Source organism: Vitis vinifera, chromosome 14 (assembly GCF_030704535.1).
Source record: "Vitis vinifera cultivar Pinot Noir 40024 chromosome 14, ASM3070453v1".
NCBI classification, from domain to species: domain Eukaryota; kingdom Viridiplantae; phylum Streptophyta; class Magnoliopsida; order Vitales; family Vitaceae; genus Vitis; species Vitis vinifera.
In genome coordinates this window covers 24,498,341-24,512,406 of record NC_081818.1, presented here as the reverse complement: position 1 = coordinate 24,512,406, position 14,066 = coordinate 24,498,341, and the positions used below count along the sequence as shown (strand labels likewise).

At 36.4% G+C, this 14,066-nt stretch overlaps 1 protein-coding gene across 2 annotated transcripts; it reads left to right on the top strand.

Annotated features, from left to right (window-relative positions):
* The first annotated feature begins 356 nt into the window (after positions 1–356).
* Positions 357–13,553, top strand: LOC100251594 (ATP-dependent DNA helicase At3g02060, chloroplastic). 2 transcript variants are annotated; one of them, XR_002031796.2, is made up of 14 exons: positions 357–1,130; positions 1,424–1,649; positions 1,864–2,109; positions 3,311–3,445; positions 4,407–4,531; positions 5,145–5,284; positions 5,519–5,589; positions 7,380–7,541; positions 10,393–10,479; positions 10,717–10,890; positions 11,240–11,284; positions 12,247–12,603; positions 12,763–13,170; positions 13,245–13,553. XR_002031796.2 is itself a non-coding variant. In XM_019225127.2 (13 exons), the coding sequence occupies exons 1-13, from the start codon at positions 529–531 to the stop codon at positions 12,862–12,864; spliced, it is 2,472 nt and encodes an 823-aa protein (XP_019080672.1). In that variant the 5' UTR covers positions 403–528; the 3' UTR covers positions 12,865–13,171. The 2 variants fall into 2 exon arrangements, 1 of the variants encoding a protein (XP_019080672.1); XM_019225127.2 differs by lacking the exon at positions 13,245–13,553 and having other exon boundaries at positions 403–1,130; positions 12,763–13,171.
* The last annotated feature ends 513 nt before the right edge of the window (positions 13,554–14,066 follow it).

Sequence of the window (14,066 nt, the reverse complement as noted above, 5' to 3'; positions counted from 1 at the left end):
ATGAATATTTTGCTTTAAAACTTACATGATTTTAACTTAAATCTCGACTTTTATCTGAATCAAGAAATAAGAGGGTATCCTAAAGGAGGTTTTAAAGAATGTAATCTTATACAACAACATTATGATTCGGGAATTATTAAGAAGATTTTGAACATCGTGAATAATTTCAGAATTGTTATATATATTTACCAATTTTTGAAAAAATACACACTGCATTTCTTACTTAAATAACCAATAATTATGACTGGTTGAATAAGAAATTCCGAACATTAGGAAAATTGGATGGCAATTTAACAATTGGTTAACTTAAAAGGGTAGGTGCGCAAACCCAAAAACGGTGCGTTTTGGCGGGAGACAAACAGACAAGAAAGTAGGAAATAAGAGTCAAGAAAATTTTATCACCATTGGCTCACTGGCTCTTTCCACAAATATCTGTATTTGATTTTTTCGGGATTTGCTAAAACCCTGCCAAAACCCCCACCCACCTCAATTCCCCATGGTTGGGTCCTTCTCTACTGTTGTATTGTAATGGCCGTCGCTAGAGCTCATCTCTCCCCCATTTCCGTCTCTGAACACGATGTCTCCTCCTCATTTCTGGGGTCGTCTCCTAGGGTTTGGAGATTCTTCTTCGCGTGTCCTTGCCATGCCAGAATCAAACGCACCCATTTACTCACCACCGCTGTTTATACCGAAGGCGTTTCAATCACCCGGTCGGTGCAACGACGGGAGAGGATGGAGCCGGAAAGCGACGACATAACGATTCTGAACGAGAGGATTCGTCGCGAGCAGAGTAAGAGGGATGTTTCGAGGGCTCCGGTGGTGGATTCGGAGGAGGCGGATAAGTATATTCAGCTGGTGAAGGAGCAGCAGCGGAGGGGTTTGCAGAAGCTGAAGGGTGAGAGGGTGGGGAAGGAGAATGGGCAATTCAGTTATAAGGTTGATCCTTATACGCTTCGTTCTGGAGATTATGTTGTGCATAAGAAGGTGGGTATCGGGCGATTTGTCGGGATTAAGTTGGACGTTCCCAAGGATTCTTCCAACCCAATTGAGTATGTGTTTATAGAGTATGCAGATGGAATGGCAAAGCTTCCGGTGAAGCAAGCTTCTCGTATGCTTTATCGATATAATCTGTAAGTTCTCCAAGTCATATGAGAATGTTTGCTTGTCCTTTAATACATGAGATATTTGTCAAGGTGCTTGCCGATATAAAGTACTACTCTTTGCATTGTTTATTGTTTTGATGCTTGTCTGCTTCATATGGGTTTGGGGACTTTCACTACTACAGCTAACAGGGGAAGGTCTTTTCTGTCGAAACCTATGTAATTGCCAATTACTTCTAGAATTGATATCATAGACTCATGCTGAGGTCGTATTTGATGTGCCAGAGATGGAATTGTTTCGTGATACTTTGTTGTTTTTTCAGCCCCAGTGAATCAAAAAGGCCCCGCACATTGAGCAAGTTAAGTGATACTAGTATATGGGAAAGGAGAAGGATAAAAGGTCGGGTTGCCATTCAGAAGATGGTTGTTGATTTGATGGAGCTGTATTTACATCGGCTGAAACAAAAAAGGCCTCCCTATCCAAAGAGTCCTGGCATGGCTGAGTTTGAAGCTCAGTTTTCTTATGAGCCGACACCGGATCAAAAACAGGTTTAGTAACCTTTCCCCCTCAAAATTCTTTTGGATGCTTACCACTTTTTCTTTACATTGGTTTTACTGTGCTTACATAAATTCTTCTCTAATTGTGATAGGTTTAGGAATGTCCTTGTAATCAGTTATAGCCAAATAAGATATTGAACTATTTCAGATATAGATGGATTTTCGGATTTCCTTTCCGCTTCTTACCATTTGGGCCCTATTACAGGCTTTCATTGATGTTGAGGAGGACTTGACAGAGAGAGAAACTCCAATGGACAGATTAATTTGTGGGGATGTTGGGTTTGGCAAAACTGAAGTTGCACTACGGGCAATATTTTGTGTTGTCTCAGCAGGGAAGCAAGCTATGGTTCTGGCACCTACAATTGTTTTAGCCAAACAACATTTTGATGTTATTACAGAGCGGTTCTCTAAGTATCCTAACATCAAGGTCGGGCTTCTGAGCAGATTTCAGGTATTAGAAAATTTGGTGTTGGATTGACCAATTCTCTTGGACTAATCAAATGGTTGTGAGTCAGGATCAGTCTCTATCTGGTGATCAAGTTTACATGGAAGTGCTTTAGAACTTATTTAAACATTGAGTGAACTGCTGATAGTTGAAGCCTGATACACCCCCCTTTCGTCATGTTCTATTTTCGAAAAAATACATAAAAGAGCTAATTGCTGTCTTTATTTGTCAACTTTCAGTCAAGCATCAGTTACCCTTAGGCACCACTAGCATTTGAAGGGAACTTTCTTCAGTTGCATTCTCTGTTGAAATGGGTATCTTCCCACATATGCTGGCATACCTTTCTTTCTTCCCTGATTATTTTTAAAATATTCTATCCACACTTCCAATGTGATTCAATGTATGGTGCTTGTTAGATGATCTTTTGATTCATAAATGGCATTATAGTGAATGAACATACCTTGTTAGTCTGCTGTTTTGACTTTTGTTTCCAACTCACTTGTTTTTGTTTTGATTGGGTGAATTTTTCTTCACTGGTTCTTGGACATGCAGGGTTAACAACTGTAACTGAAGAAAGCTGTTTACAATTTTTTTTTCTTCCTCAATTCTGGCATTCTCTATTTGCTTCCTAGTTTTCAAATGAATTCTGATGTATGGTTTCTCGTTGTATAAATGATCATACCCTATGGCATGATGGTATGCATGAACCATTGCTTGTCATAGACCTTGTCATGTGGCATTTTTCATTTTTGGAAAAAAAAATTAATTTTTATTTAATTTCCAGTCTCATTTCATTTTTTTAAAAAAATTGTTTTTAGTAAGAAAATAAAATAAAAAGGAAAACCCTATAGGTGAGGAGACCTAGGTGAATGCCAAATAACTCCCCAAAAAAGGTCAATGATTTGTGAAGTCCTGAAAATGGGTTTGCCATTCTACACTTGTCTTCACTGTTTAATTTGTGCCTCAAATGCTTAATAATTTTTCTTGAGTTTTTGCAAATTCAAACTTCTATTGTTTTATGTTTTGCATAGAGGGGCTATATCTTGCAAAGTAAACAATTAACATTAAGAAGCTCATAGGAAGTTTCATATAGGGATCATTGATTGCTTCATTGTGAAAGTTCAATGATCGAAAATAATATCACCATTGCAGTTCATTATCATGTAATTCTTTTTTCTGAGACTACCCACCATGTTACAATATGCAGACCACAGCAGAGAAAGAGAAGCATCTGCGCATGATTAAACATGGTGATCTAGACATTATTGTGGGAACTCACTCGCTTCTTGGAAATCGTGTTGTTTATAGTAATCTAGGCCTTCTTGTGGTCGATGAGGAACAGGTTTGACTCATAATTCTCTTTACTTTTATTTGCAACATGTCCTCTTCTCATTAACCAATTATTCAAATCCATGGAATTGGGGCTTAACATTTATCTGGGAATTTTTTATGACTTTAAATCCATGTCTGAGTAAACTTTCCAAAGAATATTTTGGATTTGGGGGCTGAATCCAAATCCACCTTCTCTAAATCTGCAAATTGATACAATTCCTTAAGGCATTCAGAGTTCTGTTGGAATTTTTTTCTAGCCTCACTGAAATATTTAGTTGACAAAGAGGGGCAATTCTGTGCGTGTGAGTCACTGTTGTTGCTTGTCATCTAGTAGTTAGTGTATGGAAAGGGCCAATTCCCCTGTCTGTCTGTGTGTCTGGGTTGGATTTTGCGTTGGCGTAGTTAGTGAGTTGTGAGTCGCAATTCCTCTGTGTGTGTGTGTGTGTGTGTTTGCACGAGCATGTGTATTCTTACTTTCTAGTTAACTTTTTTTGGCATTTCAACTATTTTCCTTTCATACTTATTTGGATTTGATTATTTAACTGCTTGAATGAAGCATCATTTCAATCACTGTTAGCAAATAATATATGGAATTTTACTTTTAACAATTTAAATTATAGTTGCATCTGTATTGCATAGTTGCCACAATATTGCTTTGTATATGTTGCTATTTACCATGAATTCATAATGCATTATGTTTACTTATTTATTGCTGTATTATCTACTACTCACAGTAAAAGGACAACATTTCTCACTATTGAAGTCAGATTTGAAACAAATTCATATTTATATTTATGAAGGGACTTCTTTACACCTCCATGGAGTGGGAGGGTAAATGAAAAGTAAATTGAAAGCATTTACGTACTCCAGTTTCTTAACCTCACTCTAGTATTGTTGAATTATACTGAAATAAGTTAAACAACTTACGCTTCTGACGTCTAACTCTCAGAAGAATGTTTGTTGCTTTACAGAGGTTTGGTGTCAAACAGAAGGAGAAGATTGCTTCATTTAAAACTTCAGTTGATGTTCTCACTCTTTCTGCAACACCCATCCCACGAACCCTTTATCTAGCATTGACTGGGTTTCGTGATGCTAGGTAATAAGCTTGCCACAGATTTGAGCATACCCTTATTTCCCGAAGTACTTGAGCTGATATATGATCAACATGTTTAGTTTGTTTTGCATGGTAAACCTGAGAACAAGGGAAGTTGCTGAACTATGCCATTGATGAACATAAAATTTCTAATATGTAAATGATTAAAAAAAAAAAACAATATAACATATGGAGTGTTAAGAAAGCACAAATATCCCTTTATTATGCAACTTAAACTCAATAAAAAACCTAGCATGAGTATAGAATGAGTGCCTGAATCTGATGAAAGTATGCAATATTAATTTGGTAGCCTAGGAAAAATTTGGATTGGACACTGGTATCTTTAATGAACATTGAAGAATTATATTTATAGAACAAGCTAGATTTAACAATATATTGTCAGTCGCATAAACAAAAGGTTGATAAGCTTACTAATATCATGTTGTTTGTTTTGAAAGCTCATATGGATATGAAAATAGTCTGTAGCCAATGATTTGCATAAAATGCCATACAAAAAAACATAATCCAAAATATGTCCAAGATGGGTATTTCACTAATTTAGTTGTCTCCATGCAACTTCACTGATTTAGAATATATTTCCATTTTATCTTTTCAGTTTGATTTCAACACCACCTCCAGAAAGAGTTCCCATCATAACTCATCTTTCAGCATACAATAAAGAGAAGATAATATCGGCAATCAAGTTTGAGCTGGGCCGAGGTGGCCAAATTTTCTATGTTTTGCCTCGTATAAAAGGTTAGCCTATATAAGTAATGATTTTCTGTATATGTTTCTCTGTGTGTAAAACTAACCACTTTTCTTCTAGTATTGTCTCACCATACTTTGCTATTGCCCTCTCATCCTAAAGACCTATTAAGAACACCAAGTATAAGATTGGGGTGGATTCTTTCTAAGAATACTTCTTACAGCTTCGGTCTTGGTTTCTTGCTATGGGTTCATTGACATATATATATATATATGTTGTTGCAGGACTTGAAGAAGTCATGGAATTTCTTGAATGCTCATTTCCAGATGTTGAAATAGCTATTGCACATGGCAAGGTAGTTTCTTCTATAATTTATTATATTATATGCCAAAACACTAGGATAATTCTTATTTAGGCCCTGAAAGCAAAATATTATTTCATCATCGATAGGCATAGCATACCAAATTTTGAAATGCATCATACCATTTCTTGAAATTTATGCCTTGGGAAATTGGGATTTTATGTCTGATATCTTAAAAGAAAGTTATGCATACTTTTGATCTTAGTTAAGATTAATCACCTTTAATCTGGGGATGGTGGCAAAGTGATTCTGATTGAGCACTATGTGGCCTCAAAATCTGTTGTAACAATGTGCAGCAGAAGTATGCATTTAAATGAAATTTGAGAGATTGAGATTATCTTTTTCTTCTTATATGGTATTTCTCAAGTCTTCAGTTCACATCATCCCATGTTCAGTCTGATTTTCTTCTTAAGCCCTTCTTGGTGCTTGTACCATTCAGGGAGCCATCCCTTATCGTCTCATGCCTTTTCTTTTCCTTTTTTGGTACATGGAACTGAATCTGGAACCTCTCCTTTCCCACCTCTATCCCTTTCCCCCCTTGTCCAGGCCTCTGGGGCTTCCCTAATCATATGAAATAAGATTAGCTACTTACAATGAGCATCAACTTCTGTACCAATAGTTTGCTGATGATACATTGATTTACTGTGAGGCTTGTGAGGATTAGATGAATATGGACATTATAAAGAGGCAAGGTTGGAATTTGATGAACAAATATTTTGTGTAAAGGTGAAGAGAAATCTAGTGAGCACATCCTCCTCCGCTGTACTAAGGCGAGCTTATTATGGCAGCTGGTCTTCTCCTTATTTGAGTTGTATGGGTGTTGCAATCCTTAGTTAAAGCAACATTATTAAGTTGGCAGGATAAATTACAGAAACAGACAGGAAGGGATGAAAACAGCTGCAACAACACCAAAATGGCCCAACAAAGGAACCTGAAAAATTAAAACTTGTGGAGGCATGAAATCTCCTATAAAAATCTCTAGCTGTGTGGCACCTCTCTTGGCAGACTGATTGGTTAATTGAACGAGGAATCCAATTGTATGAATAACCCAAACCTTACAGAGGTCAATGATTTTGTGTAACAAAATATCCAGTTTCCAAAACTCTTGGTTCTCCTGATAGACCCATGAATGACGGCAGAGACAATCATTCTTTCTTAGGAACTGGTAATTGATGAGTACAACTGAGCAATTGATTGTGCATCATGGAAAATCAAGACATGCTCCAACCTGCGTTAGATGCTATTGGTGGTTAGAATTTTAACACGTCCTTGACTTTTTAGCCTGTAATGTCTATGGTTGTTGGGCTTCCTCTATTTATTTTCTTTCTTCTGCCCATATAGTATCTTAGTTACTGTCAGAAATCCCTTTTTGCAATTTTACCATTCACATGTATCCAAGTGTGATTTTTTGGAACCCTCTTTCATTTTGATGCTTTTTAAAATAAAAGTTTTACTATGGTGCCTTTGAAGGTGGCTTCTCTGTTTGATGAGAAAGTGAAGCAGATGAAAGAACCAGCCATCCGTGTCCTGTACTTATGGGGCATAGTTCCACACTATGTTAATCATTGTGCATGTTACTTGTCAGTTGCTGAAAAGTTTACATTTCATGTTTTCTTACCTGAGAAAGCAGTTTGTGCACTAGCTCTGATTCTAATTACTGGATTGAAACTTGATATTTTAGGAAGGAAACTGTGATAAGTATCCAGTTTCATGTCATACTTGTTCACTGTTGCTACCACCCTGATGATTGATTATTCACACAATATGCTATTGCATCTTTGCAGCAATACTCAAAGCAGCTTGAGGAAACCATGGATAGATTTGCACAAGGAGAAATTAAGATTCTTATATGCACAAATATAGTAGAAAGTGGACTTGACATTCAGAATGCAAACACCATCATAATTCAGGAAGTTCAACAATTTGGCCTGGCACAATTATACCAGGTCTTGGTTTTTTTTCCATTTCCCTTATGTCTTATTTATTTTTTAAATTTCCCAGAGATGCATTGAACTTGGAAGAACAACAGTAGAAATTTGTGCTTGAAAACTTATGTTAGAATAGGCATAAGTTGGTGGAACTTCTACATTTGATTTGGAAACTCTTTTGGGAATTTTAGCATCTTTTGAGAATATGAATATTTTTAATCCTGAACGTGAGTGTCGAGTCCTTGGCCTAGTGAGAAATTCCGTGTTTGCATATGTGATTCTTCCATTGTTTTTCTTTAAATAGTTGTCCTAATTTATCTTCTTAATTGTATCTCCCTTTTTATGTATATGGTGTGATTCTTCACCTTTGGAAATAATATATCCCCAAAGGTGGGAGACTTACCCCAATACGGAGCCCTTTATCTAGCATGCTATCCATTTGATGTCTTTATTTTGCATTCTAAGGACAATCAGGTTGAGGTTGGAGTAGATTCAAGGGGATTTCTTATGGAGAGGAGGGGCCCTTGAGTAGAAACCTCATTTAGTAATGTGGTCTATCATTTGCTCAAACAAAAGTAAGGGTAGCTTGGGGGTAAGGAATCTATTGACACTTAACAAAGCCCTTATATGTAGATGGAGTTGATGGTATGCTGAGGATAGGGGGCCTTTGTCGAAGCAAGTTATAAGTGGTAAGTACGGGGTAGAAGATAGGGGGTGGTGATCCAAGGAAGTGAGAAAGTTATGGGATAGGGTAATGGAAAGCATTTAGAAAGGATTGGGATCTTTTGGCTGGTAAAGTCCTTCTTAGTTGGTAATAGGTGGAGGGTGAGATTTTGGACAAGTGGCATGGTAATGAATCGTTGTGTACTAGTTTCCCTTCTCATTTTGCTATTGTTGCTTCTAAGGAGGTTTGGGTGGTGGATGTTTGGACCTGTCAGATGGAGGTGGTTGTGGCCTCTCACTTTTCTTGGCTCCTAAATGATTGGGAGGTGGATATTTGGAGCGTTTCCTCATGAGTTTGCAAGGGATGAGAGTGTGCAGTGAAGAGGAAGATAAGGTAATTTGTCAGATCAAAAAATGGTAAGTTCTCTTTTAAAGCCCTCTATGCGAATTTAAATCCTAGAAGTACAGTTTTGTTTCTGGTGAGTGTGGTTTGGAACTCTTGGGTGCTGCTGAAGGTAGGCTTTTTTGCTTGGGATACTATTGGGAAAAAGCTTAAACCTTAGATCATTTAAAGAGGAGAGGGTGGTTTTTGGCAAACGGATGTTTTCTTTGTCAGTTAAAGTAAGAGTCCATTGATCTCATTCTTATCCATTGTGTCAAAACAAAGGTATTGTGATGTCTTCTATTTTCCCTTTTTGGCTTGCATTGGGTGCTTCCCTCTTTGGTTAGAGAGATGCTTTTAGGATGACATGACTCCTTTGTGGGTAAAAAGCGGAAAAAAGAGTGGTGGACTGTTCCCTTATACTTATTTAGGACAATTTGGAAGGAAAAAACAGTAGATTGTTTGGAAATGAGGAGTATTCCATTCAAGGACTAAGACACTCTTTTGTTTGTAATTTTTGGGCTTGGTCTAAGTTATTTTTAAGTTCTAATCGCCCACCTGTAGTAGATTTTGTAGACTGGTTGGGCTTAGATTGAGGGGGGCTGTTTTTTTTTGTTGTTCTCCCCCTCACCGTTTCTTTTGGAGGCGCCTTTAGGCGTTCATTGTATACTTCCTGTGTCCTTTGGGACACCTTGTTGGTGTTTTTTGTTTATAATATTCCCTTGTTGGTGTTGGTGACATATTTTCTTTTTCTGGGAGCATTTAACCTTCTTGATCATCTAGCATGCAACATAAATCAGCCTCAAAGCTGATATATTAGGAATATCAAGAAATTTAAATAGACAATTTTTTTGTTAGAGCAGTAGAGAGAGAGAGAGAGAGAGGGAGTAGAGTGGATATATATGTTTAACAGAATGAAAAGGTGGCCATAGTTGCTCCCTAAAGCAAGCTTTAATATAGTGGGACTCATACACAGACCCATTCTATTGAAGATGCACACAGACACAAACAACCAGAGAGTTCTTTGTGGTAACACTTTTCAATACTACACCAATATTTGTAACCTGGAGTGGAGCTTGAACTGAAAGATGATTGATTCATGGAGCACATTGCTCAACTTTCTGACTCAACAAGGCTGATTTTAATAGCAAATATTAAAAATAAAAAAATTAGAAAAGAAAACATTTTTTCTTGAAAAATATGACTCTGTATGAAATATCACTTCATCTCTCTTTTTTTTTTTTCTGGGGCGCATATTGTTTTTTTTATGTTTTGGTTCAATTGTATATGTTTTCCATTTCTTTGGTAGAATTCTTTTCCCTGTATCCTTTTTGAAGACAATCTTCTGTTTCTTACAAAAACAATTTTGAAAGTTTATCTAATGCAACATCTAATGCATATCCCTTGTATAATCTGTTTGTGGAATCTCAAAATGTATTTTCTTTTACAGTATTTCAGGATCCATTGTGTTTCTCTATAAAGTAAAAACCAGGCCTTTAGGAAACTCGAGTCCAGACTGCTTACTGTTCCAGTACTTTGACTATCTGGTTTAAGTAGTTCTGTAGTATGTGTATCCTTTGGGCTTACTGACCCACAGATCATGACAGAACACTTTGGCCTCCAATGCAACCAACTGCCTGGTTGATCATTTCCACCTGTCTGATTTGGAGGTTTCTTGTCATAGAAGGGTGGATGCATGTATCGTATATAGTATTGTAAATGTTTATGTTATGATTTATGCTCACTTATTTAGTTTATGTTATGATTGCTATTCATGAAACAAGACCTAAATGTTTTCTTTTTTTCTCTCTTGATATCTAATAGTTGCGTGGAAGAGTGGGGCGTGCAGATAAGGAAGCTCATGCATACTTGTTTTACCCTGATAAGTCACTGCTGTCTGATCAAGCACTGGTATGTTCTATTTCATGAATATCTACTTCTCTACTGGTATCTAAATGCCTAGTAGGTTATCAAATGTACTGAATGTGGTTTGTACGCATCTTTGTGCTTTACCACTTCTTGAGAATTCTCCCTAGCTTTTAATGATTGCTTTTGTTTTTACATGAACTTATTTGTACCTAATCTAATAGAAATTTTAATTGTTTCTTTGAATTAAGGAAAAAACTCACAATTTTGGTTGCACTTCAGGAGAGACTGTCAGCTCTTGAAGAATGTCGTGACCTTGGTCAAGGTTTTCAACTTGCAGAGAGAGACATGGGTATAAGAGGCTTTGGTAACATCTTTGGTGAGCAACAGACAGGGGATGTTGGAAATGTAGGCATTGATCTCTTCTTTGAAATGCTTTTTGAGAGCTTGTCAAAGGTATGTTTGGTTTGTGACCCTCCTAAGAGATTGAACTCTAAGTTTAAGCGGGTGGGAGGGATTGGGGGTTGATGTGTTGTGATAATCATATTTAGGCTTTTGCTGTCATCTTCAATGCTTTCAGCTTTGCTTTTATTTTTTGTTTATGGTTTGTTCGTTTAAAAGAGGGCATAAATATGCAATATGACAACTCTTCATAATTTTTGTTGCCCAATCAGGAAGAAAATGGATGGCCAGTTCAGTTTATTTTATTGTACTTTATTTTTATTGGTGGAATTGGCTTTCTACTTTTCTACTGTAACTGGTTGCACTTACCATCCCTTCGTTTTTCTCTTGTTTGATTTTCCAGGTTGAAGAGCACCGTCTTATTTCAGTTCCTTACCAATCAGTGCAGGTATTTATTTATGTATATCTATGTGGTTCTGATAATTGCATCTATAGAGTTCTTGAATTTTAATGTTGCAGAAAAAGTTTTTGAATGTTTGTGAGAAAGAGGTGATGTCTTAAAATCCCAACGTAATGCCAAAACTTTTAGCATGAGATTGAAATGCAAAATTTGGTGGAATCAGAGGGTTGAACATAATGGGACCCGGGAAATGCTTAGATCAAATATTAGTCTGATTAGCTGATTGCAACCATCCAATTCATTGCTTCATTATGCTCCAAAGAAATTTAATGTTCAAAGTAATAATCATAATGAGCCCATTACGTGAATGCATAAATCTAAACTGGATCTTTTAGACTTAGGGGTGGTTTGCTTTTTTTTTTTTTTTAACTGAAGTCTTAAAACAACTTGCTTTAAGATTTGAGATCAAATTTATTAAAAAAAAAATACTTTTTCCATTAAGACAAAATTATCTTAGAAAAAGTGATAAATTGAAAACAAACAATTTTAAAAATAACTTGAAAGTTTTAAAGCAACTTGCTTTATGACTTATGTAAAAAAAAAAGGTTATAAGCAACTTAATACTTAATAGTTTTTAAGTATTATCTAGACTTAAGTTGAACTAATGTCTATTTAGATTTAAGACAAAAAAAAAAAAAAATTCAAACAAACAAACAAATGCTACCTTAGTTTCCTATGTGGTATAATGGTTGATCCAGACACCTATATATTTTCCCTGCAAACCATTATTGTATTTATGGTAATAATAAACCTGCGTGCATCTTTTTTTCATTTTCTTTTCTTTTCTTTTCCTTTCTTTTATTGGATAAATCTGTCTACCATATATTTAAGACTACACTGTATAAACATTTGCTTTTCTTTTTGATTGCCATATTGGCTTTCAATGGTTTATGGTGTGTGTTGGCTGTCTTTTAATTTCTACTTTCTTTTTCCCATTTTTCCTATGCCAGTTTGACATAAATATAAACCCTCATCTCCCTTCTGAGTATATAAATTATCTGGAGAACCCCATGGAAATAATTAGTGAAGCTGAGAAATCTGCTGAAGAGGACATTTGGAGTTTGATGCAATTCACAGAGAATCTGCGCCGTCAATATGGGAAAGAGCCTTACTCAATGGAGGTTCTATTGAAAAAGCTTTATGTGAAGAGAATGGCAGCAGATCTTGGGATTACCAGGATATATGCTTCAGGAAAGACGGTTATCATGAGAACAAAAATGAATAAAAAGGTTTTCAAGCTGATAACAGATTCTATGGCTTCTGACATCATCAGAAATTCTCTTGTTTTTGAGGAGAACCAGATTAAGGTATCAACTGTATATTTCTTTCTGCTTTTTCCATTTTGGTGGGTGGCAGTAATATTTATCAGTCCTTGTGCCATTTCCATTCACTTCATGTTGAATTCAAGGTTGAAGCATTATTTGAAGTTCATTTATTAGTCCTCATGCCATTTCCTTGTCTCACAGGCGGAACTACTTCTGGAGCTACCGAGAGAGCAGTTCCTCAATTGGGTTTTCCAATGCTTGGCTGAACTGCATGCTTCCCTGCCAGCCCTTATTAAGTACTAGTCCTCTTTACAGAAAAATGCCCATTCTTTCAGACTTGCTATATCATCGGGTTCCCCCCCCACTGAACATCAATCAAGATTACATGGTTGCTTCAGGCCTGAAAACGAACACCAAGAAACCCCGGAAGTAGCACCAAAGCTCCAGGGGCTGCCACCCTCATGATGTTTCAAAGCTGTGATGCCCTTGTAAAGATCATGAGATGTTCAAAAACTAAAACAAAAATTGAGACAAAGCATTAGATATTTGAAAATTTATTCCTAACATGGGTGCCAGACACTGATCAGAATCATATTTTGCTTCTTCAAGGTAAGCCACAGAGGTGTTGAGATTGCCATTTATTTAGATGCATTAGTTGTTCTGACTGGAATTTTGCTTTGCAGGATGATGCACATACAGAGGTGAAGGGGACCAGGTGGGGAACAGAGAAGACTGCAGATTGTGCTACTTCTAAACCATATTCTTACAATCTGTAAAATCCATCCCAGGGAATTTGGAATATTTGTTTGATCCAACCTGCCTTCAGGGTCTCGATGTGGTCGGTGTTTAATTATTTCTTAGTAAACAAACAGAATGAACAGCAGAAACCAGCAGCAGGGACAGTGATGGTAACTGGTCACGCAGGCTTCATGTAGTTGAGTTGAGGGGTTGGTTTGAAAAAGAAAGGTCAAGCAGGGGAAATTCAAATTTGACTGGTTGGTCAGTTCAATTTCAAATTAAAATATTGGATCATGAGGTCAAGCGAATTGAGAATTGTTTTAGTTCACAACATAGAAGGACGTGATGAGTGGTCCACAAGTAGTTAATAATTTTGACTACCTGGATCAGAAAAATAAATAAATAAATAAAAGTGAAGTAATCTCGGGGGAAATTATTTAAACATGCATTGTTTATTTGAATAAAAAGGGATCCCAAAAAGATCAATATCACGGGAAGTGTATTTTAAGGGAAATAATTCTTATTTCATGTGTTGAAATAGTGTTTACCTAATCTTATCCGAAAATATTCTTAAATATATTCACAATAAATAATATTTACTTAATCTTACCCGAAAATACTCTTAAATATATACGAGTTGTCATCCATACCGGTTCAACTTAGTGAGGAGGGTACATCATTTAATAAACAAAATGTATTACTTTAAGACCAAAACATATATGCACGAAATGTGAATTATTTTCTCTCATATGCACGTCATATGAAAT

Coding starts and splice junctions, on each gene's coding strand:
- LOC100251594 (XM_019225127.2), top strand. CDS start 529: ATGGCCGTCGCTAGAGCTCATCTCTCCCCCATTTCCGTCTCTGAACAC. Junction 10,891..11,239: donor TTTTTGAGAGCTTGTCAAAG/GTATGTTTGGTT, acceptor TTGATTTTCCAG/GTTGAAGAGCACCGTCTTAT. Junction 11,285..12,246: donor TTCCTTACCAATCAGTGCAG/GTATTTATTTAT, acceptor TTCCTATGCCAG/TTTGACATAAATATAAACCC.